The 27,636-nt window shown below is 37.9% G+C and overlaps 1 protein-coding gene across 3 annotated transcripts in view; it reads right to left on the bottom strand.

Moving 5' to 3' along the window:
• Nucleotides 1-27,636, bottom strand: part of Dbct (Dihydrolipoamide branched chain transacylase E2) — a 561,035-nt gene that overhangs the window by 502,593 nt on the left and 30,806 nt on the right. For 2 of the 3 annotated variants that reach the window (XM_090372954.1, XM_090372953.1), the window contains exon 2: nt 16,949-17,057. In XM_090372954.1, the coding sequence (XP_090229080.1) occupies nt 16,949-17,057 (109 nt within the window). The remainder of the gene's footprint in view (nt 1-16,948; nt 17,058-27,636) is intronic. The other variant, XM_090372955.1, reaches the window with a different exon arrangement.

Genomic DNA, 27,636 nt, shown 5'->3' on the forward strand with positions numbered 1-27,636 from the left:
GCTGGTTGGTGCTTTGTACTGAGATAGTCGTAGATGAGTTACAGTTTAATTTTCACCCCCCTATTCCCTCATCTTCAAAAAATCTTATTTACTTTTTGACTTTTTATGGCACTATATCCGTATTAACAAATGAAAGGGACTGACAGTTAAGCTTGGTGAGGAAACCAAATCTAAGTTGTGGGGGAGGTTATTAATTTAATTATTAATTTTTATTTCCCTGTATCTTAGTATCACCATCAGTGACCATTTTTATCATTTTCATAGAGCAGCTCCCCCTCAAGCACTAAGCCCCACATAGGCGCCTCCGTAGCCAGGTGGGAAGGAGCAGCAGTGCGTAGCACACGCTTCTTGATTAGACCGGGGTTCGAGCCCGTCACCACCAAATACGGAGGATGCGGAAAGGTCAGGAAATGACCACTGCATCTCCCGGAGCAATATGGCCTTAGTTGCTAATGCTCCTAAAAACCAAATAAATAAAATAACAAATAACTAAGTCCCACAAGCTACCTGACTGCATTAAAAATGAGAATTTCCAGGAGCTGAGGGATATCCCCCCCCCCAAGACACACACACGAGTATATATATCACATATATATATATATATATATATACAGGCATACCTCGGTTAACGTTACCTCTGATAACGAAGCTTCGATATAACGAAGTCCGCAATTTCAAGCCCCATTTATCTTAAAAAATATATTCCAATTTAAGGCCAACGCCCGACAATCATCCAATTGGTGACTGACGGCGACTTGTTACGTACTCCCGAGTGCAGCGGGTGTGTCTGTTATAACAGTTTTGCACTTCATTCGCCTAATTTAGTTGTTGTTTACACTTCATAGGGTGTGTTTCAGTGTGGTGCATTGCAATGATCTGTATCTGTCAGTTTTCTTAGTATGCCAGATCGTGATTTTTAACTGTCCTCCATTTCCTTTACATGATTGACATTGTTTCAGTGTGGCGCATTGCAATAATCGATGTAGGTTCTTTGATAGCATTACATAACGTAGATTTTGTAAATTTTAATAGAAATATTTTTGTTTTAGTTAATTAAAATGTCAGAATCAAAGAAAAGAAAAGAAATTTCTTTGGAAACTAAACTAAATATCGTACGATGTGTTGAAAGCGGCGGAAGAAAATCCGATGTGGCACATTCTTTAGGATTAGCGCAATCAACTTTAACAACCTTTAACATACTAAGTCAATCAGAAAAAATAAAACAGTCTGCTCAGAATTGTACAGATGTTACAGCGGCAAAATTAACTCGCTTAAGGAATCCAATTTTAGAAAAAATGGAGAAAATGTTAAGTTTGTGGATAGATGATATGTCACAACGTCATATGCCTTTAAGTCAAATGGTGATTCAAGAAAAAGCATTATTTTTGTTTAATCACCTGAAATCTAAACAAACTGAAGAAATTACGTAAACCTTTGGGTCTTCTCATGGTTGGTTCGAGAAATTTAAAAAACGGGCCAGGATTCATAGTGTAAAATTAACAGGAGAAGCTGCAAGTGCAGATGTTGAAGCTGCAAATAAGTGTCCAGAAAAACTAAAGGAAATAATTGAACGTAAAAATTTTCCACCAAATTTGGTGTTCAATGTTGACGAAAGCGGTTCGTTCTGGAAACGGCTACCAACAAAAAATTTCATTTCTATTGAAGAAAAATCAGCTGCTGGGTTCAAAGCAGCCAAAGACCGTTTAACGTTACTCTTTGGATCAAATGCCTCTAGCGATTATAAATTAAAATTGTTATTAGTTTACCATTCAGAAAATCCGAGGGTTTTAAAAGGTAACATAAAAATGAATTTACCTGTAATATGGAAAGCAAATAGAAAAGTGTGGGTTACCAAGGAGTTATTTACTGATTGGTTTGTTAACCACTTTTGTCCTGAAGTAAAACGGTATTGTCAAAAAAACAACTTTGAAGAAAAAGCTCTTTTGTTGTTAGACAATGCTCCGGGACATCCTACTGATCTTAACATTAGACACATGCATTCCTGTCAAAGTTGTGTTTCTTCCAGCAAACACAACTTCCCTGATTCAACCATTGGATCAGGGAGTAATAGCATCATTTAAAGCTTATTATCTGCGTCGAACATTAAGCAATATAAATGAACTAGAGGATAAAGAGGAAATGACAGTTAAAACTTTTTTGGAAAAACTACACCATTAAAAACGCAATTGAAAACATTGATAGTTCTTGGAAAGAAGTCACTAAGAAATGCTTAAATGGAATTTGGCGCAAAATATGGCCAGAAGTTGTACTAGAAGAAGAAAATAACATCCAAGAAATTAGAAATGAAGTTATCCAGATGTCTCAATCAATAGGTTTCGAAAATGTCGATGAAGAGGATGTTAGAAATTTATTGAATGCAGAAGATGATGGTTTTTCAGTGGAAGATTTAGAAAACCTTGTTAGGAATGAAGACAAAGATAATGAAGACAAAGTTAAAGAAGTTTCTGCCGAAAAAGTGTTAACAACCAAAGATTTAAAAAGGTGCTTAAATGACATTGAAAACGTTTTAAATTTTTTTAGTGAAAATGATCCTGATTTAGGAAGAAGTGTTATTGTTAAGCGATCAGTGTTAAATGCAATAACTCCGTATAGGCAATTGTTAAATGAAAGAGAAAAAAAGCATAAACAATCAACTTGAGACTCATATTTTAAAATGTGATTTCACTTTGTATGTAAGTTGACTGTTTATTTAATAAAAAACTTTTCTTTGTTCGAAAAAAAAGCTTTTCATTTTCTTTACGTAGGAACGTATTCCTATTCTGGCCATAGTATTTTTACCTCTGAAAACGAAGTTTCGCTTAACAAAGTAATTTCGTGGAACGCATCCTATTCGTTATTCGAGGTATGCCTGTATATATATATATTATATGTAAGCTGTCAGTTTCTCAAGAGCAATGACACAAGTCATTTATCATACAAATCTACTTACAATACATAACTGGTGTTCATTTACATCTAATCTATTCATTTTTCTCATTTAATCTGTTAATACATGCTATCATTTCCATAAAATTTCTCTCAATTAACAATCAACTCTCTCTACGGCTTCAAACACTAAACTAATTCAATCTTAATCACTTCCTCATATTTCTCTTAATTACCAATATCAATTCTCTTCACAACAGCAATCCATAAGTCGCTACCTTAATGCTAACAATTCCACGTAATCTCTCTTAATTTAACAATATCAATTTTCTTTACAACTTCGACCAATAAACCAACTCAATACTAAACATTTCTTTATTTCTCGTGTTTCTTCAACTTCAACCTTACTCTAAAATAATCTCCCACTTTAAGTACCATTTCCAAAACAACACAGTTCAAAGGACTTACCTTCCTTCTCTTTCACAGTTGGATTCCTTTGTACGGGTACAAAGGACTACCACAGAGTGCAGTGATGTCTCTCTCTCTCTCTCTTCTTAGTTGAACTCTGCATTTTTTGCTGTACAGCTCTTCCAGTACTGTACTTATTTCGGGATTTCGAGAACAGCTTTCTGTTAATACTGAAGGAAATTACCACAGCAGTAACAGAAGCCAGGGCACTATCTGACTGGCTTGTTATTCAACTTCCAATTAACTTCTAGCACAGAAACATGCCCAGTGGAACCCTTCACTATATAGCTGGACACTCCCAGAACTACCACTGGAAATCTGCAACCCCTCTGAACAACAACACAAACCCCTCTTTTGGTGCAAGCACCTTATTTATTTCCTTCTCATTTATTTATTGAATTGACTGCAAGTTACAATCACCCCTTGTACTAATTTTTTATATGCAAGCTTGTGTGGAAACCCCAGAGGGGTTGCACACATTTACATATCTCCCCCTATCTAATTCAAACCCAACCTTAATCACGGTGTTATTCTTTAAACTCGCTCTTCTTCCTTTGGTGGGAAAACAGGATATTTTTACCACACAACGAAACGCTTTCATCTTTTACCTCAAGATCACCTGTTCACAATACCTTGAAGGGTGTTTCTCCACACCAACACCCTTTCCCAAAATGCACTAAGTGTCTCATCCTCAAGTAGCGGTGTAATAGAGGGATTAAACTATTGTTCAGAAGCTTTAATTTTAACCCCTCTGCACCTGCCATACCATTGTTCACCATATTCCTTAATTGCACTACCAGGCCTACTGCCACTAATGGAAATATTTCTGTAATGATGTTTTCGTTATTCCTTAAGTGCTTTACTTTCACACGGTAAATATTGCATACTAAGAGAAATATATTTGTAAGATTTTATGTCTAACAGTTTCATGACGTTTTCAGGTTTCTGTTGCATTTGTACTGTGTATAACAATCCCTCATTTGCAAATTCAGCAGTATTAATGATTTATTGTTGTCGATTTTATAACCTTTATGTGAATAAATCATGATAATTATTTTTTAAATTAGTACCGAAAACCCGGCATTTTTGTATCAATACCGGGATTTGAATACCAGAAAAAAAATTACGAGGATCCCGGAATCTCGGTATTATAAGCTCTACCTAAATGATAAAGGTGTCTGAATTTCAGGCATACTACGCACAAACAATCAGACCCAAAAAGGAGCCACTAAGCAGACAGAAGGCACTACTACAGAATGCAGAAAAACACAGGAAGCAAAATGCATGTAAATCTTCTAGGCTATCATATAATCACTCCGTAAGAGATCCTAAAGGACCATTCTATACTAAGGCAGTAAACCATCTAAAATAGAAAATAACCTACCTATGGATACTCTCCATAATCACAATAATGACCAGGGCTTTGAAATTCTTACAGACGAAAGTCTAGAAAGAACACACAGTTGTGACAGACAGTTGTCTTTTTTTTTTTTTTTTTGTCCTCACTTTTTCCCATTTATATGGGGTTAGCACTTTTTATTGTTTTAGCATGAAATTTTTGCGGCCGGATGCCCTTCCTGATGCCAACCCTCACCCTTTATCCGGGCTGGGGATATGCAGTGGTCATTCCACTGACCTTCCGCATCCTCCGTATTTGGTGGTCACAGGCTCGAACCCCGGTCTTAATCAAAAAGCGTGCTACGCACTACTGCTCCTGCCCACCTGGCTATGGAGGTGACCTGTGATAGCCAGTTGATCGATCAGCTAAAAATAGTTATGGAAGAAAATCGAAAAGATATAGCATGTACAAAGGAGCCCTACCCTTGAAGCTACTGTGGAAACTATGTGGCTGCCATAGTAATAAGAAATAGCAACATTACAGTCACTAAGATAAATACCCTGTGTACCCAGCAGTTTGCACAAAAATTACCTCCCCTCTGGAATCACCTCACATTATATCAATGTACTGCAGACCAAATCAGAGTATAGCCACTCCCTGACTTATGTAAGGTTGCGTTTCATGGAACTCTATGTAAGTCAGAATTTCCCTAAATGCTTATGCAGCACTCACAAACATGCTCACTGAATTTGATTGAAGCAAAAAATAAATGTTCGAAAAACATGTAAATAGTACATGTTCAATTTTTCAATTCAATTTTTTTTTATCTAACGAGCAGGAAAAATTACAAAAGTGTGCTTCGAAATGTACAATAAAAAGATTAAGACAAGTGCCAGTACAAACAGCTCAGATGCACTCGCTTCTGAATCTGATTTTCCATCCTTATTATTAATAGCATTTCCATCTCCAGTATAGCATCTGTAGGTTGTTTTGTGATCACTGCTGATCCTTTAACATGTTCTTTTATATGTGCACTGTCCTTTGAAATAGCATTCACTATTAAAGCAGCGAGACCTAATTCCCTTGCACTAGATGACAAACTTTGTCCTCCTTTGTACTTCTTAATCATTTTCACCTTCATTTCAAAATCAATTTTGTTTTGTTTCCTAGTACTGCCGCCACATGCACTTTCCTTTGGTAGCTTTCCCTCCATCATTGTAATAAGTAAATAGGAAATAGAAAATAAGGAATGAAGAGAAGATTCTGAAAATTTATTTATGTTTTTTATATGACTGAATATTTCAGTGAAGGGGAAACACATTTCACCATAATAACTAATATCGTTATTAGTTATTATGGTGAAACGATCGAGTTTACTACCTGTTTAAAACAGATTGTGCTAACAGAAAAGCCCAATAAACTGGAAAGTGCAAATTGTTTTTATTATGTTATGGTTGTGACCTCCAGAAATGTGCTTTAGAAAAATATCACAAAGGCATTTAAAATTGATTCTTATAACAGAACATATGATAACAATGAAAGTGTAGTGCAATTTCCATTATAAAAATTACCTTTTAGTTAGATAAATAGCTTAGTTATATAGCAAAAATTAACTTCTGAGGTCTTGGAACAAATTAACAAAAAAACATGTGATTGGGTTCACATTACGATATTTTTGCAATATCTCCATTTATTCCTATAGTATGCAAAATATGTTTCCATGATTTTTTTAAGTTTTTACAGGGCAGCAAAAACTTACCTAAAGTCGAATTTATGTAAGTCGAGTTTTATGTAAGTCAGAGAGTGCCTGTATAGCCCATCTACCAAGTACCTTAAAACAACTCTAAACCAGCTTTAACCAAAATTCTTATATCAATGGATTCAAACTACAGATGTCCTATGTGGCACAACCATATTCCAGATAGATCAGGAACCTTCAATGGGCAGAAACTGGAACACATCATAGCCACAATTTCGAAAAGAAGGAATCCTGACAAATCTTAAACCAACCACACAATCTCCCAATATATGGCAGTACGCTGCATGAAAGTGTGATAGACATAATATGGGAACACCAGCCATAGCACACAAATTCATAAACTGGCCTGGGCTATGTACAACCACCTTGTTATTATCTTTCAGCTGGTGCACCAACTGGATCAGAGACCCCCCCCCTCTCCAATATATGATATCAGATATAACATCAAAAAAGCAAACTGGCAAAGATACTAAGACACCCTTAAATCTTTCCTTTCAGGGAAAACCTCAGAAGGGAATAATGAAATGCAACCAAATCCACAGGTCAATAAACTGATAGAAATCATTATCAGAGAGCTGCATATCTCTATGACAAAGAAACAACCAAGATCATATGCAGTTCAGTGGTGCTGCTGCTGCTCTGAAGTGGATATTTTCTGGTGAAGGTTTAATCATGCTAGAAAACATTTCCAGAGATCCAGAGCAAATTGACCACCAGTAGAAGTAAATGCCAGAAGGGGAACTTACCAGAATTTTAGGAATCAGCCTTATAAAGCATGAAAAAATGGAATCCTGACAAATGCTTGTTGGTACTACTGGTATATACTGTATAGTGTTGATTGTCAAGAAGCACCAGGGGTTCCCCCAACTCTGCATAGTGTACTCTGTGACACAATACAAATTCTGTAAAAGCCAGAGACAGTGAAGTTTTTTGTGTACTGTTGGCCTATTGTTCCGGCCATTTAGCCACAGGGCACCTTGTGACCCCACATTGCTCTTCCTTCAACCCCGTGGAGACAGTCCGGGGTAGTAGGGAGTAAAGAAGTGTCTGGCTGGGGCTAACCCTGGACATCACCTAAGCTTGCTAAAGACGGCACTGATAAAAAAAAAAAAAAAAAAAACTCTGGAAAGGGAAAAAGGGGAGACAGATGAAGAGAAGAGGAACGGGTGAAGATGAAGATGGTGGATGATAGGAAGACTTTCCACCTGTAAATAGGAAGTTGAAATTTAAAGGAATAGAGGGACATCCCTGTGGAAGGAGCCATCCTCTAGAGGGAAGCATCGTTAAGAAAAAGAAACGATTTATTGGCACAGTCAAATAGGCAAAAAGATAAAATATAAAATAAAAGCATTAAAATACAATAACATAAAAGCAGTTAAATACAATAAAATATGGATAAAACTAATAAAATATACAGTAGCTTTCGAAATGAAGTGCCTCTTCATCAACTTAGTCGGTGAATGGTGCACTACAGTATATAGCTGGTTACAACAGCAAAAGTCAGCTGAGCATGATCACACATCACGAGTCTGGTGTCGGTAGAGCAGAATTATGTACGTGATGATTGCCAGCACTAAGCATACTGCAAAACAGTGGATTACATAATGGGGTACACGTACACTGGCCCTAGTGCGATTCATGGTACTATTACTGCCAGCTATGTGCAGTGCCTCAAGCCATGAATGCTGGAGGTAATCAAGTAAACATTTCAATATCCTGTCTGGAATCAAGGTTGTGCTGCTCAACCCAATAATGCTCGGCGACCACAGAGCGTTCAAAATTAGCAGTTTGAAGAGCCACCTAATGTTCAGAAACCCGATCTTTCAATTTCCTACCTGACTCACCTACATAACACCCCCCCACAACCCGGACATGTAATGCAGTATACTGAACCACTCCGAAGAAGAGGAGGGACAAGTGTTTTCACCTTAGAAATAATACTATAATTTCCTCCCTGGAAATTGCACTCATCATTTATACAGGGTGACTCAAAAATATTGGTACAAATGTTTAGGGGAGATAGGTAACATCTAAAGGAATGGGAATCGCATAGGAACCCATAACCGGAAACGTCACCGTAAGTCGGTAGATGGCACTGTTCTTCAGTTCGCGAGAAGGAAAATTTCTGGTTTACTCATCCAAGCAGTAGTCACTGCACAAAGAGCATGCATCGATATACGAACTGTGAGCTGGCACACATGCACCTAGTGTATGGATTAGCAGAGGGCAATGGACGAGCCGCTCAACGAATTTATGGAGAACGCTTCCCAGACAGATATGTACTGGACCACCGTTTTTTTGCACGTGTGCATCAAAATTTGTGTGATTATGGGTCATTTAGAGGTAACAGGAGTAGTGCGAGCAGACCATGTTCGACGCAAATTCCCGCCATGGAAGAAAGTTTGTTGAATGCCGTCCAGAATAATCCTACTACCAGCACATGTGCCGTTGCCTCAGGAGTGTCTTGTTGCAGTATACAGCATGTCTGGCACGACGATTCCTTACACCCCTTTCATCACCAAAGGGTTCAGTTACTGCTCCCTCAAGATCATCCTGCACGTGTGGCTTTTGTGCAGTGGTTTCTCAAAGAAAGTGTTCAAGACTTGAATTTTCCAGCCTATTATGTTTTCTTCACGGATGAGGCTTATTTCACTCGGAAAGGCTTATTCAATCAGCACAATACTCATGTGTGGGCTCACGACAACCAACACGGTGTGTGCCCCCATGCGGCACAACATCGCTTTGCAATAAATGTGTGGGCAGGTATGGCCGGTGACTGCTTAGTCGGCTCATACCTGTTACCATCCCGCATAACCTCCGCTAAATATCGGATCTTTCTTGAACAAGTTCTACCAGGGTTACTTGATGATGTTCCAGCAAATGTGAGATGCAACATTCGGTTTCAACATGACGGGGCGACTGCCCATTATGAAAGGTGTGTTCGTGACCATTTGAACAGGCGTTTTGGGCGTCGAGAGACTGGGAGTGGTGGACCCGTTGCCTGGCCCCCATGCTCACCTGATTTATCGAGCCTTGATTTCTTTCTGTGGGGGGCCGTCAAATCTATCATGTAGATGTTACCTACCTCCCCTAAATGTTTGTACTAATATTTTTGGGACACCCTGTATATATATATATATATATATACTTGATGATGTTCCAGCAAATGTGAGATGCAACATTCGGTTTCAACATGACGGGGCGACTGCCCATTATGAAAGGTGTGTTCGTGACCATTTGAACAGGCGTTTTGGGCGTCGAGAGACTGGGAGTGGTGGACCCGTTGCCTGGCCCCCATGCTCACCTGATTTATCGAGCCTTGATTTCTTTCTGTGGGGGGCCGTCAAATCTATCATGTAGATGTTACCTACCTCCCCTAAATGTTTGTACTAATATTTTTGGGACACCCTGTATATATATATATATATATATATATATATATATATATATATATATATATAGGTGGAGACGCAAAATCCTAAAAAGACGTTCCGATACACCCAGATAATAGGGGATGTAGGCGGTAGAAATAAATTAATTGATGTGAGGAGGGATAGATTGCGCAACAAATTCGTGAGCCTAGAGCTCACATCAATCTAGAACCTGAGGTGGATAACTGCAATTTGAAAGCTCTGCCCTAATTTTGGAAATCTCCAATTGCCTGTCACCAATCGAACTACAGTGCATCCAAGCGTGGGAGACTAAAATGGGAGCGGTGCTAAGCAAATGACCAGGGGCGTGCACAGACCCATAATTGGTAAATTGGCCGGCACACATATGGCTTCCTAAAACCGGAAGTTACAAAACAAGAACTCACAAGTTGGGCTAAAACATCCAAAAAAGGAAGAGTATTGCAAAAGAAGAGTATTGAAGAGAACTGCAGCAGTCGAGTTTCTGATCTACAAGGGACAATGGCGAAGATATCATCAACATAACAACACCAGAGAGTGATAGGAACCGGTAAGTTCAAGAAAATCTGACTCTCAAGTTCTTCCATGGCGATATTAGCCACAATAAGATTAACAAGGGCACCCATAGCTGTGCCCTGTATTTGCAAAACAGAGAGTCATTGAACATGATCATGTCCCCATTAAACACAGGTTGAGAGCAGTACAAATATCGTCTGTAGAGAGTGAGGTTCTGTCTCCCAATGTCATATCCCTGCTCAAAAAACGTCTCACACAGAAATACACTGTTGTACAGGAACAGAAGTGAACAGAGAAACCACATCAAAGGAGACCATAACCTCAGTCTCAGAAATAGTAAAATCTTTAATACGAAAATTTGCATACTACTAGAAACAATGTAAACTGTTTTCCCAACAAGGGTGCTAATAAGTTGGCAGCATATTTATAATTATATCTTTATTGCATTCAGTGAATAGTTACATGGATGCCTGAGGCAATACCCATTACAGCGACAGTGCTTTGGGAAAGTTCATACATAAGTGTATTCAGTGGTGAGCTGTGAATATTTTAACAATGGGCTCACAGTTTTTCTGACTTTCTACCGAGTAAATCTGATCAGTCACAGAAGTGACGTCATCCGTGGCTTCCACTAGTGGTGCTTCCCAGGCTCACACTACTTGTAGTGAGATTAGAGTGTGTGACGCATTTTTCGTGACCAGTATGATATCTCGAGTCAGGGAGGTAGACATCTAGTCAGGCTTCATCATCAACATCAGCCATTTTCAATCCACTGCAGGATGAAAGCCTCTCCAGCAACTTTCCAGTTCCTTCTGTTTTGTGCAATGCCCATCCATTTACTACCCACAAACTCATGAATTTCATCTATCCATCTCCGTCGTTGTCTTCCAGGTTTTCTTCTAGCTCCTCTTGGGTACCATTCTGTTATTTTCTTAGTCCATCTGTCATCATGTCTTCGGGCTGTGTCCTGTCCAAGACTATTTTAGTTCTTTAGTTTTGATAGGAATGTCCTTTACTTGAGTTTGCTGCCTAATCCACGTGTTTCTCTTCTTATCTAACAGTCTGATTCCCAGAATAATTCGTTCCATTCTTCGCTGTGTAGTTCTCAGCTTCTCTTCCATTCTTTTGGTGAGTGCCCAAGTTTCACTTCCATAACTCGTGGTGGGGAGTACACATTGGTTCATTATTTTACGTTTCAGACATTTGGTGTATTTCAGTATCATTTGTGTTTCTGTATTACTGCTCATGGCTGCTGATTTAAGTCCATTGTTTTCCCTTAATGCTTGTTCTACTTTTCTTGTGTTAAATCTTCTTATGTCCTCTCTGAGTCTCTTTCTAATGTATAACTTTATATAACTGCAGTATAATCAATTTTCTCCTTGTCAGTGTTTATCTTGCTCTTCATTTGTCGCCTTTGGTTCATCATAACTAGTGTTTCTTGACTAATTTTTTCTTCTTTGGATTTTTTTTTTTTCCCTATAGGTTTCTTGGGCTTTATCACTTCCAGAAAGTCGTAATATTCCTCGTCGATATCTTGGTCCTGAACAGTCTGCAGAAGCTCAAACTTGTTCTTAAGTTCCAGAACATACTGCTTTTTCTCCTCTTCTGTTATCTCAAAGACCTTTGTATTATTTACTCGAGTCAGTTTTTTTCCTTTCCTACATCTATATCAAGTGTACATCTTACCATTCTGTGATCACTTCCAACATTTACCTTATTCAGGATGGTAACATCATTCACAATATATCTTCTGTTAGTGAGAATGAAGTTGATTTCATTAGTTGTTAAGCCATATGGACTCTTCCATGTCCACTTTCTGTTCACCCTTTTCTTGAAAAAGGGTTGATTACTGAATCCTTGAGATTCTGCAAATTCCACAAGTCTTTCACCAATTCCAAAATTTCCTATAGTTCCCCTTTCTGCACTGTTTTGTCTTTTTCCAATCTTAGCATTGAAGTCCCCCATAATAATAGTGTGGTGGGTTTTCTGCTCATCTAGAAGACTCTCAATTTCAGTGTACATTTCTTCAACCTTTTCATCATTATGGCTCTATGTTGGTGCATAATGGATGGGGCTTATTACCCCTTAAACATGTGTATAAGGGTATGTGTATAATGTTCCTAGGTCCATTCAAAAAAAAAAAAAAAAAACTTAAAACCTGGTTGTCATAACTCCCCTTATGACGATACCTGGATACAACAGTGTCTGGAGTTCTAACTTTTTAGAATTTTTGTACAGTATAATGTCACATCATACTTCCTGAGTTTACTACTGCAGTAAGTATGATTGCAACAATACACGTATTTGTCATATGACTGCGACAATACAAATATTTGTCAACAATTTATTTTTTTCATCTCACATTTTCATTACATTCCATTGTTAGGTGCCCCTAACAGTTGCGTATGTCACTTCATCTACAAGATCGGTACTTAAATCAACGCTGTTTTCCAGAGATATTTAGATATGTTGTAATCACCCGTATACATCTCTTACTTATCTTCCAGAAATTATGAAAATTTGTGAATGATCAATAAAATATTTACAATAAAAAAAATCTTTTATTTCATAATCAATATATATACAAATCAAAATAACTAAAAGAAACGGTAAGAATGTTTCAATAAACCATCTACTGCGAGTGCTCGGCACACCCGCAACTTTTTTATTCTTTTTTTTTTTTTTTTTTTTTTTTTTATAACTAGGGAAATATAATGGATACATTTTTTTCATGATAAAATTTTAATATTGCGAATAAATAATAACAAGAAATATTTCCCATATCACAAATAACATAAAAACTATCACAAAACATCCCACAATAAAAAAACAAATATTACATAAAAAATAAACTATTCTAGTAAAGGTACGCAAAAATCACAGATTACATAAAATAAATTATTATATAAATACTCAAGAAAAATTTATTCTAAAAATTGCCATATAGAATTTTCTATATGGCAATATATTATCAATATTTGTTATATATATTATATTATCAATATTTGTTATCAATCTTCTGCTTTGTTCAATAGCAGAGTGATGATTACAGAGGAATGATTTGACATAACGATCCGGATCAAATTGAAGAAATGGTTTTCATAATCTGCAACGTGTTTAATTGTCAACATTATTCATTCATTCATTCGTTCGTTCACACAATATTATTCATTACACTGAAAACTCGCTCAGCTTCAGCACTGCTAATCACAATGGTTTCAAAGATATTTCTGGCTTTCTTAATTGAAAAGAGAATTTCACTTGATTTTTAAAGATAAACTGTCTTTGACGAAATCTCTTAAATCATTAATTTTTATTTCATGTTTTATCAGACATATGAAATTTTATTCGGTTTTCACAGTCTTGCCACTGAGACAAAAGTTCTTTCATATTCCACAATTTTGTTGTTTGTTATTTGGTTTTTAAGAGCATTAGCAACTAAGGCCATATTGCTCCGGGGTATGTGGTGGTCATTCCCTAACCTTTCCGCATCCTCCGTATTTGGTGGTGGCGGACTCGAATCCCGGTCTAATCCAGAAGAGTGTGCTACGCACTGCTTCTCCTGCCCACCTGGCTACGGCAGCGCCTCATCCAAACTTGTAAGACTTTCTTCTCAATCCAAACCGTAGTTCAAATCTCATCTAAAACCATACTTTTAAAGGAAACAAAAATGCCACAGGCAGTGGAAGAAGTACAGCACTTCATCAACATACATACATAAAGTATAAAAAGAGCAGAGCATTGTTCCAGCTCAAAAAAATTCAGGCGTACAAAAATTATTTAACGTTCAGGCTCAAGCATAATAAAAGAGCACTTTCTTCAAAAACAAGAGCTACTTCGCAGCATGACCAGACTTTGGAATGGATAAAATTCAATATGGTAACATGCAATTTTAACATCTGCAATGAAGATATGCAAAACAGATTTAAAAGATTCAATTCTTATAAACACGCAAATAGCGTGCAACATGAAATGCTTCCTAGTCAAGCCCTGCTAATCAACCAACTTGTAAACAAAACAACAGTTCACAAAATTATTAACCAATTAAGAATTGATAGTAGTGAAGGCCCTGACAGCATCCCTAGTTTTATTATTAAAATGTCCAGTGCATTCATCATTGATTCTTTAGTTTATATTATTTCCAGTTGCATCTCCCAGCCATTCCTTCCAAGACTATGAAAGACTTTTAGAATTACCCTGATTCCAAAACAGGCTAGTAGTGATAACCATATAAGCTGTCATCCAATTTCTGTATCGTCAATAATTGCTAAAATTATTGATAAGATCATGCTGCCATATCTTCAGGATGCGATCTTCGCTAATGCACCTGTCGACATGCATTTTGGTCCTACAGGGCGCCCCACAACAACAAGTCCAAGCCTAGCTGACACCATTGTGCGCATCCAAACTGCATTTCAGGATAAAGCACAATGTGATGTCTTTTACTTAGACATCAAAGGTGCTTTCGACAACATTGATCACAAGAAAGCCATTGAAATACTGAAAAATCATTTCCTCATTGACAGAATGGTTATATCCTATCTACAGTACAGCCTAAATCATAGAAATCTCATCTTCCCCACTAATACTGATAATATTCTCGTCACAACCACAACAGGCATTCCTCAAGGTGTTCTCTCCAGTGTTATATTTTCAGCATCTCTACAACCACTTCTACAAGAAAATCCAAATCTGCTTGCTTATGCCGATGATTTAAAATTGTTTATTATTTCCAAATCCTGTGATGACATTTCCAAGGTTAGCCATGATGCGAATTTACAGATGTGCAGAATCATCAAGTATCTGAAGAATCTCAATCTGACTATAAATACAAACAAATCTGCTCAAATAACTTATTCCTTACAGAAACAACCAAACCACATAGAAATTAAAATTGCAAATGTTTCAATTCCCAATGTATATGCTCACAAAGACCTAGGAGTTGTTTTTGACAAAAATCTTTCATTTAATTCTCACTATGTATATGTTGCTAAAAAAATTCAAAAATCAAAATGGCTGATCAAGCAAGAAACAGCGGCGATTCAAGATAGAAAAAGTCATAAACCATGTTCAGAGATGCATTTTTCCCATTCTGTCTTACAGCTCCGAAATCTGGTCTGGCGCTCCTCAAGTTACCGTAAAAAAATTCCTTGCAATAGACTATTGGGTCCTTAGATGGCTGAACAATAAACTTTGTTTTCCCCGTACAATATCCTGGCAACAGCTTTATAAAAACTTAAAAACAAAGCCACTGATACAGATGATCAACGAGTCTGGAGTCATGCTTCTTGCAAAGTTAATTACTTCTTCAACCAATTCACCAAACCTAGGCAACATAATAGCTCCCACCAACAACAATTCAAATCCAAACTCTCCAGACTAAAACAAATGGACAGGATGTTCCCCAATGCATCCCTTCACCTCATAAATTATCACAACATTGATTGTAAGAGGCTGCTCAACTCTGAAGCCTACAGGAGTCTCATATAAAAAAAGAAAGTCTTGGCTCCAATTTGAACTTCGAAACTGCTTCTCGTGACTAGAGATGGTTCGAGTCAACTGAGTCTGGCCGAGTGTATTGTGTGAAGCAAAACTAAATGCAACAATGTGTGAGCATGGAAATCCTGAGCCTACTCTCCACGTTATGCTAAATTGTGGCTTGCCTGCTGATTTACAATCGTCTACAGCTCGGATAGAGACTAAACCGATTTTTAACAAAAATAATTTTTATCTTCTTTCAATTCCCAGAGGGATTTTAGATTAATTAATAAGTTTTTCAATGCAGTCTTTCATAGGGGAGCAAATATGCTTGACAGTAGATCCATATCCTCAATGGTAGGGATGAAAACTCCAGCCAATGGATAACATAAGAGTATCATTCCCTTACATGAAGGCTAAATAGCTTAGCTCTCTTATATTAACATTTTATGTTGAATTATTTGTTTGTAAAGTGCTTTTTTCATGTTTTATGTTTGTTTCACTTTGCATGTTGCTGTACTCAACGTTGTTAAAGTTATATTTTGAAATGTATTATTTTATACACAGACTTTGGCCTCATTGACATCAGGATAGAATGTCTCCTCAAGTGAAGTTCATGTTCAGTGTAACTTGCACTTTGCCAATCAAAGGTATGCAGTTTCTTTTTGTTATCAAAGGCTTGTATATTTTAATCAATAATTTGATTAAATAATTAAATAATTTTTGATATAATAGTTCAAGCATTCAGTTAATCAATATACACAATCAATCAGCTAACTAACTATCACATCAGCTCTTGCCCAAACATAGAATAGAAGATGTTTAATTCCTGAGTACATACAGATATTTTTTTCAATGTTACATGTGGCACTCATTTCCTTTTCAAATTCTGTTAGCTCTTTCTATATAGGCATCGTACACTTTTGAAATCAATTCTGCTCTTATCGATTATCACCATTAAATGCCAAATTATTTGCACATTCCATGATAAAGATTTCTTACAAGCAGGAAGAGTCCTGGGATTTTTGAAAGGATAACCTATATTTAGAATACATGTTTAACTATCTGTTACAACAGAAAAACAATTCTTACCAGCAGTCATATGAATATTTTTTCCAAATAATGTAAATGACAGCACTCTTCTGATGGAAAAATAACTGGATCTGCTACAGGAATGAGAACAGAGAACAGGAGAATTTCTCTATAACAATAAGGTTAGAAATATCATTAGCTTTAATAATTTTAAAAACACTCAGTATACTAAGGTATGAATGGAATCAATCAAAAAGATATATATATATATATTTTTTTTTTAATTAATTAATATAATTTTATCCAGAAAACATTACTACAACATTTCAAAATGATTGCTCAAGTGCAGTCATAAAAATAAAAATGAATATAAACAGGTATACACCTAATGCTCAGTAACTGCACATCTAATGATATGTGTATTCCATACCAATAATGCATCTGCAGTTATGTACAGTTCTATCTTTGACACACTATGATGTTATCATAGTAAACAATTACAGTAAATTGCATATTCCTGATTTTGTGTTCATATTCCTTCAGCATGTGATGAGAAAATTTATTAATTTATTTATGAGATTAGAAGCTAACGTTCCTTCTAAATCCAAAAGCAAAACTAAAACAAAGATTTTGGTTTTACTATTGGTATCATTTTGTTGGTTATCATTGGTATCGTTCACTATTCTGCAGTCTCAAGAATGCTGCTACTCAAGTTTTAGTAACAAAAAGATACTTGTAGAAGGGCTTTTTACCATGTGGTTCACATGAGTAAAAAGCAAAATCAAGGTGAAGTTACTCCCCTGGAATTGCTGAAGTTAAAAAGAAATGTCTATGGATCAAGGAGTCATTTTCACTTTTAAGCAACATTATTCAAGAAGAATTACAGCTCAAGCTGCTGCTGCAACTGAATTCCCATCAGTAGCAGACTCGTGCCATTTTGGAAAAAGAACATTAGCATTAGCATTAGTAGAGGCATTTGATGCAAGAAAGCAAGCTTATGCAGCATCAGCCAAAAAAAAAAAAAAAAAGTAACATAAATAAATAAAAATAACCACTTCCACTTCACCCCTCTGTTCGTTCGAAATACCTGTCCAGCTGAGCCTTAAACTTATTTAGGCTATCAACTTCCACGACAAGGGATGGAAGTCTGTTCCACCCACCAACCACCCGCTGGCTAAAGGCAAATTTCCGCACATCTATCCTACATCTGTCTTTCCTCAATTTGAATTTATGCCCTCTCAGGTGATTTTTCTGAGCTAGAGGAAGAATCCCATCAGCATTGAGCATGCTCAAACCATTCAAGGCTTTGTACACCTCTATCAGATCACCCCGCTGGTGCCTAGTTTCCAGACACTGTAATTTGCAAAACTTAAGCCTTTCTTCGTAAGAGAACCCCTTTGTCCCATTCACCAATCTAGTTACCCTTCTCTGTACTCGTTCCAGCAGCTCTACATCCTTCCTGAAATGAGGCCTCCAGGCCTGTATACAGTACTCTAGGTGTGGCCTGACCATTGCCTTATACAAGGGAATAATCACCTCCTTATCCCTGCTAGAAAAATTCCTATATATCATTGACAATACACCATGAGCTACTCTTGCAGCTCGTCTGCACTGCTCAGAGAACTTCATATCTGCCTGCACCACCACCCCCAGGTCCCTTTCATTCTCTACCACTGTCAGTGTAGTACCACAGAGTTGATACGTTGCTCTGGGGTTGCTGTTTCCCATATGTAGTACTTTACATTTGCCAATGTTAAACTTCATTTGCCACCTCGAAGCCCATCTGCTCAACCTTTCCAAATCCTGTTGCAGCAGCATAGTGTCAGTAGTGTCCTTAACAACCCTGCCAACCTTCGTATCGTCTGCAAACTTGGACATTAAGCCTGATATACCATCATCAATATCATTTATAAATACAGAAAACAATAAAGGCCCCAATACTGAACCCTGAGGGACTCCTCTAATAACATTAGTCCACGATGAGCAGTGTCCATTGATTACCACTCTCTGTCTTCTCCCCCTCAACCACCCCTTTATCCATAGCAGCAACTTGCCTCCAATGCCACACTGCTCCAATTTGTGCAGCAGTCTTCCATGTGCAACAGTATCAAAAGCCTTTCTAAGATCCAAGTATATAATATCAAAGTTATTCCCTGCATCCAGTTCTTTTGTGACTGCATCATAGTATCCAATCAAATTGGTCAGGCAAGACTTCCCCTTAACAAAACCATGCTGTGTCCTAGCTATAACTGAAGTCTTGTCTAGATGATCCTGCAGTGCTTCTTTCACCAGTGCCTCCATTAATTTTCCGGGAACAGAAGTTAAACTCACAGGTCTATAATTACTTGTGTCAGCCTTTGATCCCCCTTTGTGAATTGGGGTCACATTTGCACATCTCCAGTCAATGGGTACCTCCCCTGAGTCCAAGGAAGCTCTCATAATTATGGCTAAGGGTTTGCTTACATCCTTTGCTGCCTCCTTTAATATAACTGGATAGATCCCATCCACCCCAGGTGCCTTTCTTGTGTTTATCTTCAACAATTTCTCCTCCACTTTGCTCTCAGTTATTACAAGATTCTCTAGCTTACTGCTAGAGTTGAATACACCTCTGGCATTCCCCTCGCTGAATAACTCCTCATGTGTGAATGTCGATGCAAAATATTCATTTAGTTTGTTAGCTACCCGAGCAGGGTCATCAACAGTTGACCCATCGATCTCAAGTGGACCAATCTGATTCATCCCCTTCCTTCTAGAGTTTACATAAGTAAAGAACTCTTTGCTGTTTTTCTTCGCATCCCTTGCCAAGGATCTCTCGTAATCTGCCTTCGCCTGCCTAACCTCCTTTGTAACTTGGTTACAGATCAACTTGTATCTATCATAGGCGTCCGTGTCACGTGTTAATTTGTATGTATCCCATGCATTTTTCTTCTCTGCCATATGCCTCATTAGTTCATCTGACAACCATTTAGGCCTAAACCTTGAACAATATTTCTTAGTTGGTATGTAAAGCCTAGTAGCTTCCACGATAAGTTCTTTGAATGCTTCCCATTTTGAATTTGCTGTTGGCAATATCATCAGTTGATCCCACTGTATAGAATTTAAATACTGTCTCAGTCCATTGTAGTCGCCTTTACGAAAGCAATACCCCTTCCCTTTACCCCTAATGGTAGTTACCTCTTTGAGTAACTCCCACTTCAGCACACTGTGATCACTGCCACCACGTGGTTCATTTATCTGCAGATTCTTAATGCATGAAGAATCACTACTGATAATCAAATCAAGAGTATTACTCCCTCTAGTTGCCTCCCGAACATGCTGATGTAGAAAACAATCATCCAATAAATCCACAAAAGCCTTGCTACTGTGTGAGTGACCAGCCCCCAAATTCCAGTCAATATCTGGGAAATTAAAATCCCCCATTATAAGACTCTCTGATTTACTGGCCCACTCTATTTCTCCGAACAGTTTCTTATTATACTCATCAGAGTCATTAGGCCTATAGCACACTCCTACTCTCAATTTTGATCTCCCAATGCTTATGTCACACCAAACTGACTCGACACTGCACTCTCCAGCGATGTCGACTGGCTTCACTTCCTTGGATTTTATGTGTTTTTTAACTAATAGCATAACCCCTCCTCCCTTCCTATCCTGTCTATCCTTTCTGTAGACATTGTACTCCCCAAATTCCAGTTCTGCATTTCTTATATCTGTGTGACACCACGTCTCTGAAATCCCCACAATATCTGCCTTTGATGTCTTGAGCAATACCTCAAATTCATCAAATTTATTTACTAAACTCCTAGCATTGGTGTACACACAAGTATACATGCACCTGTTCTTTTTCTTAGCTACCCTAACACAACCCATGTGTTTACTTGTACCCCAATGATTCCCAGCAGTCTCTGAAATATCCTGCATCTTATTTTCCAGGCTGCGGCTCATTCCAATAGAAGCAGTGCAAGAATCACTTTCACCTCTGCCAGTGGCTACTGTTAATCTATTAGTCCTTGTATCCCCCCAATCTAGCAGTTTTCCGACCCACCTAACATTGCCTCGATAGCATCAGCAAACATTCTTGCACCCTTTCTATTTAAGTGTATCCCATCCCTGTAGAAGCAGTCTCTCCTGTTAACAAGTACAGACCAGGCTGAAAAAAATTCTACCCCTTGAGCCCTGCACAATCTTTCCAGGGCCGAATTGATTGACAGGGCTCTCATCATATACTCCCTCCTATCGTGAAACATTCTAAAGACAGTGAGAAGCTAGAACGAATGAAATCACCAAGCAATCTTCTATGAAGGGTTACTGGAGCACTCTTTACCTGCAGTTTGTCCATGACTATGAAGATTCCAAAAAAAAAAAAAAAATTGTCACAAAATATTACAAATATGGCAAAAAACCTCAAGAATGAAAACCTAGAAAGGGATATTGGAGACACGAGGAGTCTGGAGTCTCAGAAAGAAGATTTCATGACCAATGATTTGACTGAAGATGGAGATAATAGTGATAACAAAATCTCCATTATCCCTTCAAAGAGACTGAAGCAAATATTTAAAAGAAATCATGAAGAAGATAAAAGATGCAGTGGGAATCGTAGAGAATTAATGATCCCAATATTGAAAGAAGCCTTCATGATAAAAGCACAGAGTAATTCACAAGCTTTCTTTGAATGATGAAGGTTTTCACTAGAATTCGTTTATCAGATATTTATAATAATTGAATTTATTCATATTCCATTTAAAAAAAAAATTTATTGGCAAATTTCAAGAATATAACACAGCAAGTTACATTAGTATTAGCAGTGGCAAACGATGCAAGAAAGTAAGCTTCCATGGCATTAAAAAAAAAAAATAAATAAATAAAATCAACACTTCCCATATCAACTGCCCATCCCCCACAGCGACAGTTTGTCTGGTTCATCCTTGAATTTATTCAAATTACCCACATCTACAACACCAGACAGTAGCATATTCCCAAAGTTCATCCACCCACTGGCTGAAGACAAATTTCTGCACATCTACCCTGCAACCATCATTCATCAATTTGAATTTATGTCCTAACATGTGCATAATCTGAGCAAGAGGAAGAATTCTATTAGAATTGAGCTTATTCAAACAGATCGACTCACAGGTGCCTAGTCTCAATCCACTGCAATTTGAAACCTTTCCTGGTAAAAGTAATATTTTGTTCTCCTATATCCTCCTATCTTGTCTGGGCAATTCTGCCCAGACACGACAGGAGGGAGTATATGATGAGAGCCCTGTCGATCAATTCGGCCCTGGAAAGATTGTGCAAGGCTCAAGGGGTAGAATTTTTTTCAGCCTGGTCTGTACTTGTTAACAGGAGAGACTGCTTCTACAGGAATGGGATACACTTAAATAGAAAGGGTGCAAGAATGTTTGTTGATGCTATCGAGGCAGTGTTAGGTGGGTCGGAAAACTGCTAGATTGGGGAATACAAGGACTAATAGATTAACAGTAGCCACTGGCAGAGGTGAAAGTGATTCTTGCACTGCTTCTATTGGAATGAGCCGCAGCCTGGAAAATAAGTGCGGGATATTTCGGAGACTGCTCGGAATCATTGGGGTACAAGTAAACACATGGGTTGTTAGGGTAGCTAAGAAAAAGAACAGGTGCATGTATACTTGCGTGTACACCAATGCTAGGAGTTTAGTAAATAAATTTGATGAATTTGAGGTATTGCTCAAAACATCAAAGGCAGATATTGTGGGGATTTCAGTGACGTGGTGTCACACAGATATAAGGAATGCAGAACTGGAATTTGGGGAGTACAATGTCTACAGAAGGGATAGACAGGATAGGAAGGGAGGAGGGGTTATGATATTAGTTAGGAAATACATAAAATCCAAGGAAGGGAAGCCAGTCGACATTGCTGGACAGTGCAGTGTCGAGTCAGTTTGGTGTGACGTAAGCATTGGGAGATCAAAATTGAGAGTAGGAGTGTGCTATAGGCCTAATGACTCTGATGAGTATAATAAGAAACTGTTCGGAGAAATAGAGTGGGCCAATAAATCAGAGAGTCTTATAATGGGGGATTTTAATTTCCCAGATATAGACTGGAATTTGTGGGTTGGTCACTCACACACTAGCAAGGCTTTTGTGGATTTATTGCATGATTGTTTTCTGCATCATGCATGTTTGGGAGGCAACTAGAGGGAGTAATGCTCTTGATCTGATTATCAATAGTAATTCTTCATGCATTAAGAATCTGCAGATAAAGGAACCACTACTTGGCAGTGATCACAGTGTGCTGAAGTGGGATTTACTCAAAGACGTAACTACCATCAGGGGTAAAGGGAAGGGTATTTGCTTTCGTAAAGGCAACTACAATGGTCTGAGACAGTATTTAAAAATTCCATACAGTGGGACCAACTGATGATGTTACCAACAGCAAATTCAAAATGGGAAGCATTCAAAGAATTTATCTTGGAAGCTACTAGGCTTTACATACCAACTAAGAAATATTGTTCAAGGTTTAGGCCTAAATGGACGTCAGATGAACTAATCAGACATATGGCAGAGAAGAAAAATGCACGGGATACATATAAATCAATGGGTGACATGGAAGCCTATGATAGATATAAGCTGGTCTGTAACCAAGTCACAAAGTAGATTACTCAGGCAAAGGCAGATTATGAGAAATCCTTGGCAAAGGATGCAAAGAAAAACAGAAGAGTACTTTACCTATATAAACTCTAAAAGGAGGGGGATGAATCAGATTGGTCCACTGGATATTGATGGTTCAACTGTTGATGATCCTGCTCAGGTGGATAACAAACTAAATGAGTATTTTGCATCTACATTCACCCATGAGATGAGTTAAACTCTGGCAGTGAGCTACATGATTTTGTAATAACTGAGAGGGAAGTGGAGGAGAAATTGTTGAGGATAAACATAAAAAAGGCACCTGGCGTGGATGGGATCTATCCAGTTATATTAAAGGAGGCAGCAAAGGAAGTAAGCAAACCATTAGCCATAATTATAAGAGCTTCTTTGCACTCAGGGGAGGTACCCATAGAATGGAGATGGGCAAATGCGACCCCAATTCACAAAGGAGGATCAAAGGCTGACACAAGTAATAATAGACCTGTGAGTTTATATCTGTTCCAGGAAAATTAACGGAGGCACTGGTTAAAGAAGCACTGCAGGATCATCTAGAAAAGACTTCAGTTATAGCTCGGACACAGCATGGTTTTGTTAAGGGAAAGTCTTGCCTGACCAATCTGACTGATTACTATGATGCAGTCACAAAAGAAATGGATGCAGGGAATAACTTTGATATTATATATTTGGATCTTAGAAAGGCTTTTGATACTGTTGCACATGGAAGACTGCTGCGCAAATTGGATCTTTCCGCATCCTCCATATTTGGTGGTGACGGGTTTGAACCCCGGTCTAATCAAGAAGCGTGTGCTACGCACTGCTGCTCCTTCCCACCTGGCTACGGAGGCGTCATCGTAGACTAATGTTATTAGTGGAGTCCCTCAGGGTTCAGTGTTGGGTCCATTATTGTTTTCTGTATTTATAAATGATATTGATGATGGTATATCAAGCTAATGTCCAAGTTTGCAGACGATACAAAGGTTGGCAGGGTTAGCATTAGTAGAGGCATATGATGCAAGAAAGCAAGCTTATTCAGCATCAGCCAAAAAAAAAAAAAACACAACCACTTCTCCCATTTCACCCCTCCGTTCGTTCGAAATACATGTCCAGCTGAGCCTTAAATTTGTTTAGGCTATCAACTTCAACAACAAGTGATGGAAGTCTATTCCACAAACCAACTGCCCGCTGGCTAAAGGCAAATTTCCGCACATCTATCCGACATCCGTCCTTCCTCAATTTGAATTTATACCCTCTCAGGTGATTATTCTGAGCAAGAGGAGGAATCTCATCGGCATTGAGCATGCTCAAGCCATTCAAAGCCTTATACACCTCTATCAGATCACCTCGCCGATGCCTAGTCTCCAGACTCTGTAATTTGCAAAATTTAAGCCTTTCTTCGTAAGAGCAACCCTTTGTTCCATTCACTAATCTTGTTGCCCTTCTCTGTACTCCTTCCAGCAGCTCTACATCCTTCTTGAAATGAGGCCTCCAGACCTGTATACAGTACTCAAGGTGTGGCCTTATACAAGGGAATAATCACATCCCTATCCCTGCTAGAAAAATTCCTGTATATCATTGACAAGACACCATGAGCTACTCTTGCAGCTCGTCTGCACTGCTCAGAGAACTTCGTATCTGCCTGCACAATTACCCCCAGGTCCTTTTCGTTCTCTACTACTGTCAGCGTAGTACCACAGAGTTGATACGTTGATCTGGGGTTACTGTTTCCCATGTGTAGTACTTTACATTTGTCAATGTTAAACTTCATTTGCCACCTCTCAGCCCATCTGCTCAACCTTTCCAGATCCTTTTGCAGCAGCATAGCATTAGTAGTGCCATTAACAACCCTGCCAACCTTTGTATCGTCTGCAAACTTGGACATTAAGCTTGATATACCATCATCAATATCATTTATAAATACAGAAAACAACAATGGACCCAACACTTAACCCTGAGAAACTCCACTAATAACATTAGTCCACGTTGAGCAGTGTCCATTGATTACCACTCTCTGTCTTCTGCCACTCAACCATCCCTTAATCCATAGCAGCAATTTGCCTCCAATGCCACACTGCTCCAATTTGTGCAGCAGTCTTCCATGTGCAACAGTATCAAAAGCCTTTCTAAGATCCAAATATATAATATCAAAGTTATTCCCTGCATCCAGTTCTTTTGTGACTACATCATAGTATCCAATCAAATTGGTCAGACAAGACCTGCCCTTAACAAAACCATGCTGTGTCTGAGCTATAGGGTTGTTAAGGACACTACTGACAGTATGCTGCTGCAACAGGATCTGGAAAAGTTGAGCAGATGGGCTGAGAGGTGGCAACTTAAGTTTAACATCGACAAATGTAAAGTACTGGGGTTACTGTTTCCCCTATGTAGTACACATAGGGGAAACAGTAACCCCAGAGTAACGTATCAACTAGGGCTTGCAAACCGGTTTTATAAACCGATTAAATCCGGTTTTCATATTGAGTTGTTAAAACCAAAACCGAGCTTCTAAAACCGGATTCGAATATTTTTTTAGTTAGCCCTCGAATATAGTTTTTTGTTACGCACATTTTCTTTTGTTTGTTCGTTTGTCTGGATCGTTCAACTGCTTTATGTGTTAAACATGTTTTTTATTTTATTTTATGTTTCGGTACGAATCTCATGGGCAAGTGGCCCAAATCTAGGAGGGGTACCTTTTATCTTCCCACCTGTATCATGGCACGATGCAGGTGTACTCATTTACGACTGAGTGAGTCGGAGCGATAGCGTAAAAGAAAATGCTCAACAAATTCTCCGTTCCATCTATCTTGTTCGCCAGGCAAATTATGGAACGCGCCTTATTGATGGTTACCCACTAGAAACAGATTCGCTGAATATTGCATCAAATTTCAATCGTAGAAAGTTTTTTGCTTCTTTATTCCTATTAAATTTGCGATCAAATGTTCTCCAAAAAGCAGCTTCACCAAATTTAGCTTTTATGTAATTTTGAAAATACAATAGATTTAATTGGGGAAAAAATTGCAAGTAAATAAATAAAAAATTTCTTTCGTGAAAATTTTGAAACTTACCTCATTTAGACTCTTCATTCAGTGCTTGCAGGAGTGACGCATAGTATTGTGCCTTTGTTATCATCAATATTTTTATTTAAAATTGTCGGTGATATAAATTCCTACTAATTAATATTTATTACTCTTAATATGTCTAAAATGAAATCAAACGTATGGAATTATTTTGCTCGAAAAAGAAAAGATGAAGCACAATGTTCGAAATGTCAGAAGATAATGAAGTCGTCTGGAGGATCTACATCATCTTTGATGTTGCATTTAAAGAAAATGCATCAGATTGACATTAAACAAGATAACAGTGAACCTCCCGTAAAAATGATAAGAACATTAGAAAACTTTATCGTTAAAAAATCTATTGAAGAAGAGATTTCAAAATTAGCTGCTTTAGATGGATTTTCTTTTAATTCAATTGCCAAGAGTGAGTTTATACAATCAAGCCTTCACCTTCAGAGAAATAAATACGATAAATTACCACCAAGCCTCAGTGAATGGAATTAAAAATATGGTTCTGAATTATTATAAAACTAAGAAAGAAGAACTCGTTCTGAATTTCAAAAATTCATTGGTTTTGGGTGCACGGTATTCATTCACTCTAGACGAATATACGTCTATACAAAATAAAAGGTATATGAATATAAATGTGCATTCAAAAGACATTCATTGGTCATTAGGTCTTATTGAGATTAATGGTTCACTTGATAGCAGAAGAACTGAGCAAATTGTGAATGGACACTTGAAGGAATTTGGTTTGAACTTGTGATGGAGCAGCAATGATTAGCATTAATAGAGGCATATGATGCAAGAAAGCAAGCTTATGCAGCATCAGCCAAAAAAAAAAAAAAAAAACCCTTCCTTCCGTTCGTTCGAAATACCTGTCCAGCTGAGCCTTAAATTTATTTAGGCTATCAACTTCCACAACAAGGGATGGAAGTCTGTTCCACCAACCAACTACCCGCTGGCTAAAGGCAAATTTCCGCACATCTATCCTACATCTGTCTTTCCTCAATTTTAATTTATGCCCTCTCAGGTGATTATTCTGAGCAAGAGGCAGTATCCCATC

The sequence above is a fragment of the Mastigoproctus giganteus genome, chromosome 4 (genome assembly GCF_048544385.1).
Source record: "Mastigoproctus giganteus isolate SK-2022 chromosome 4, ASM4854438v1, whole genome shotgun sequence".
In the NCBI taxonomy this organism is placed as follows: domain Eukaryota; kingdom Metazoa; phylum Arthropoda; class Arachnida; order Uropygi; family Thelyphonidae; genus Mastigoproctus; species Mastigoproctus giganteus.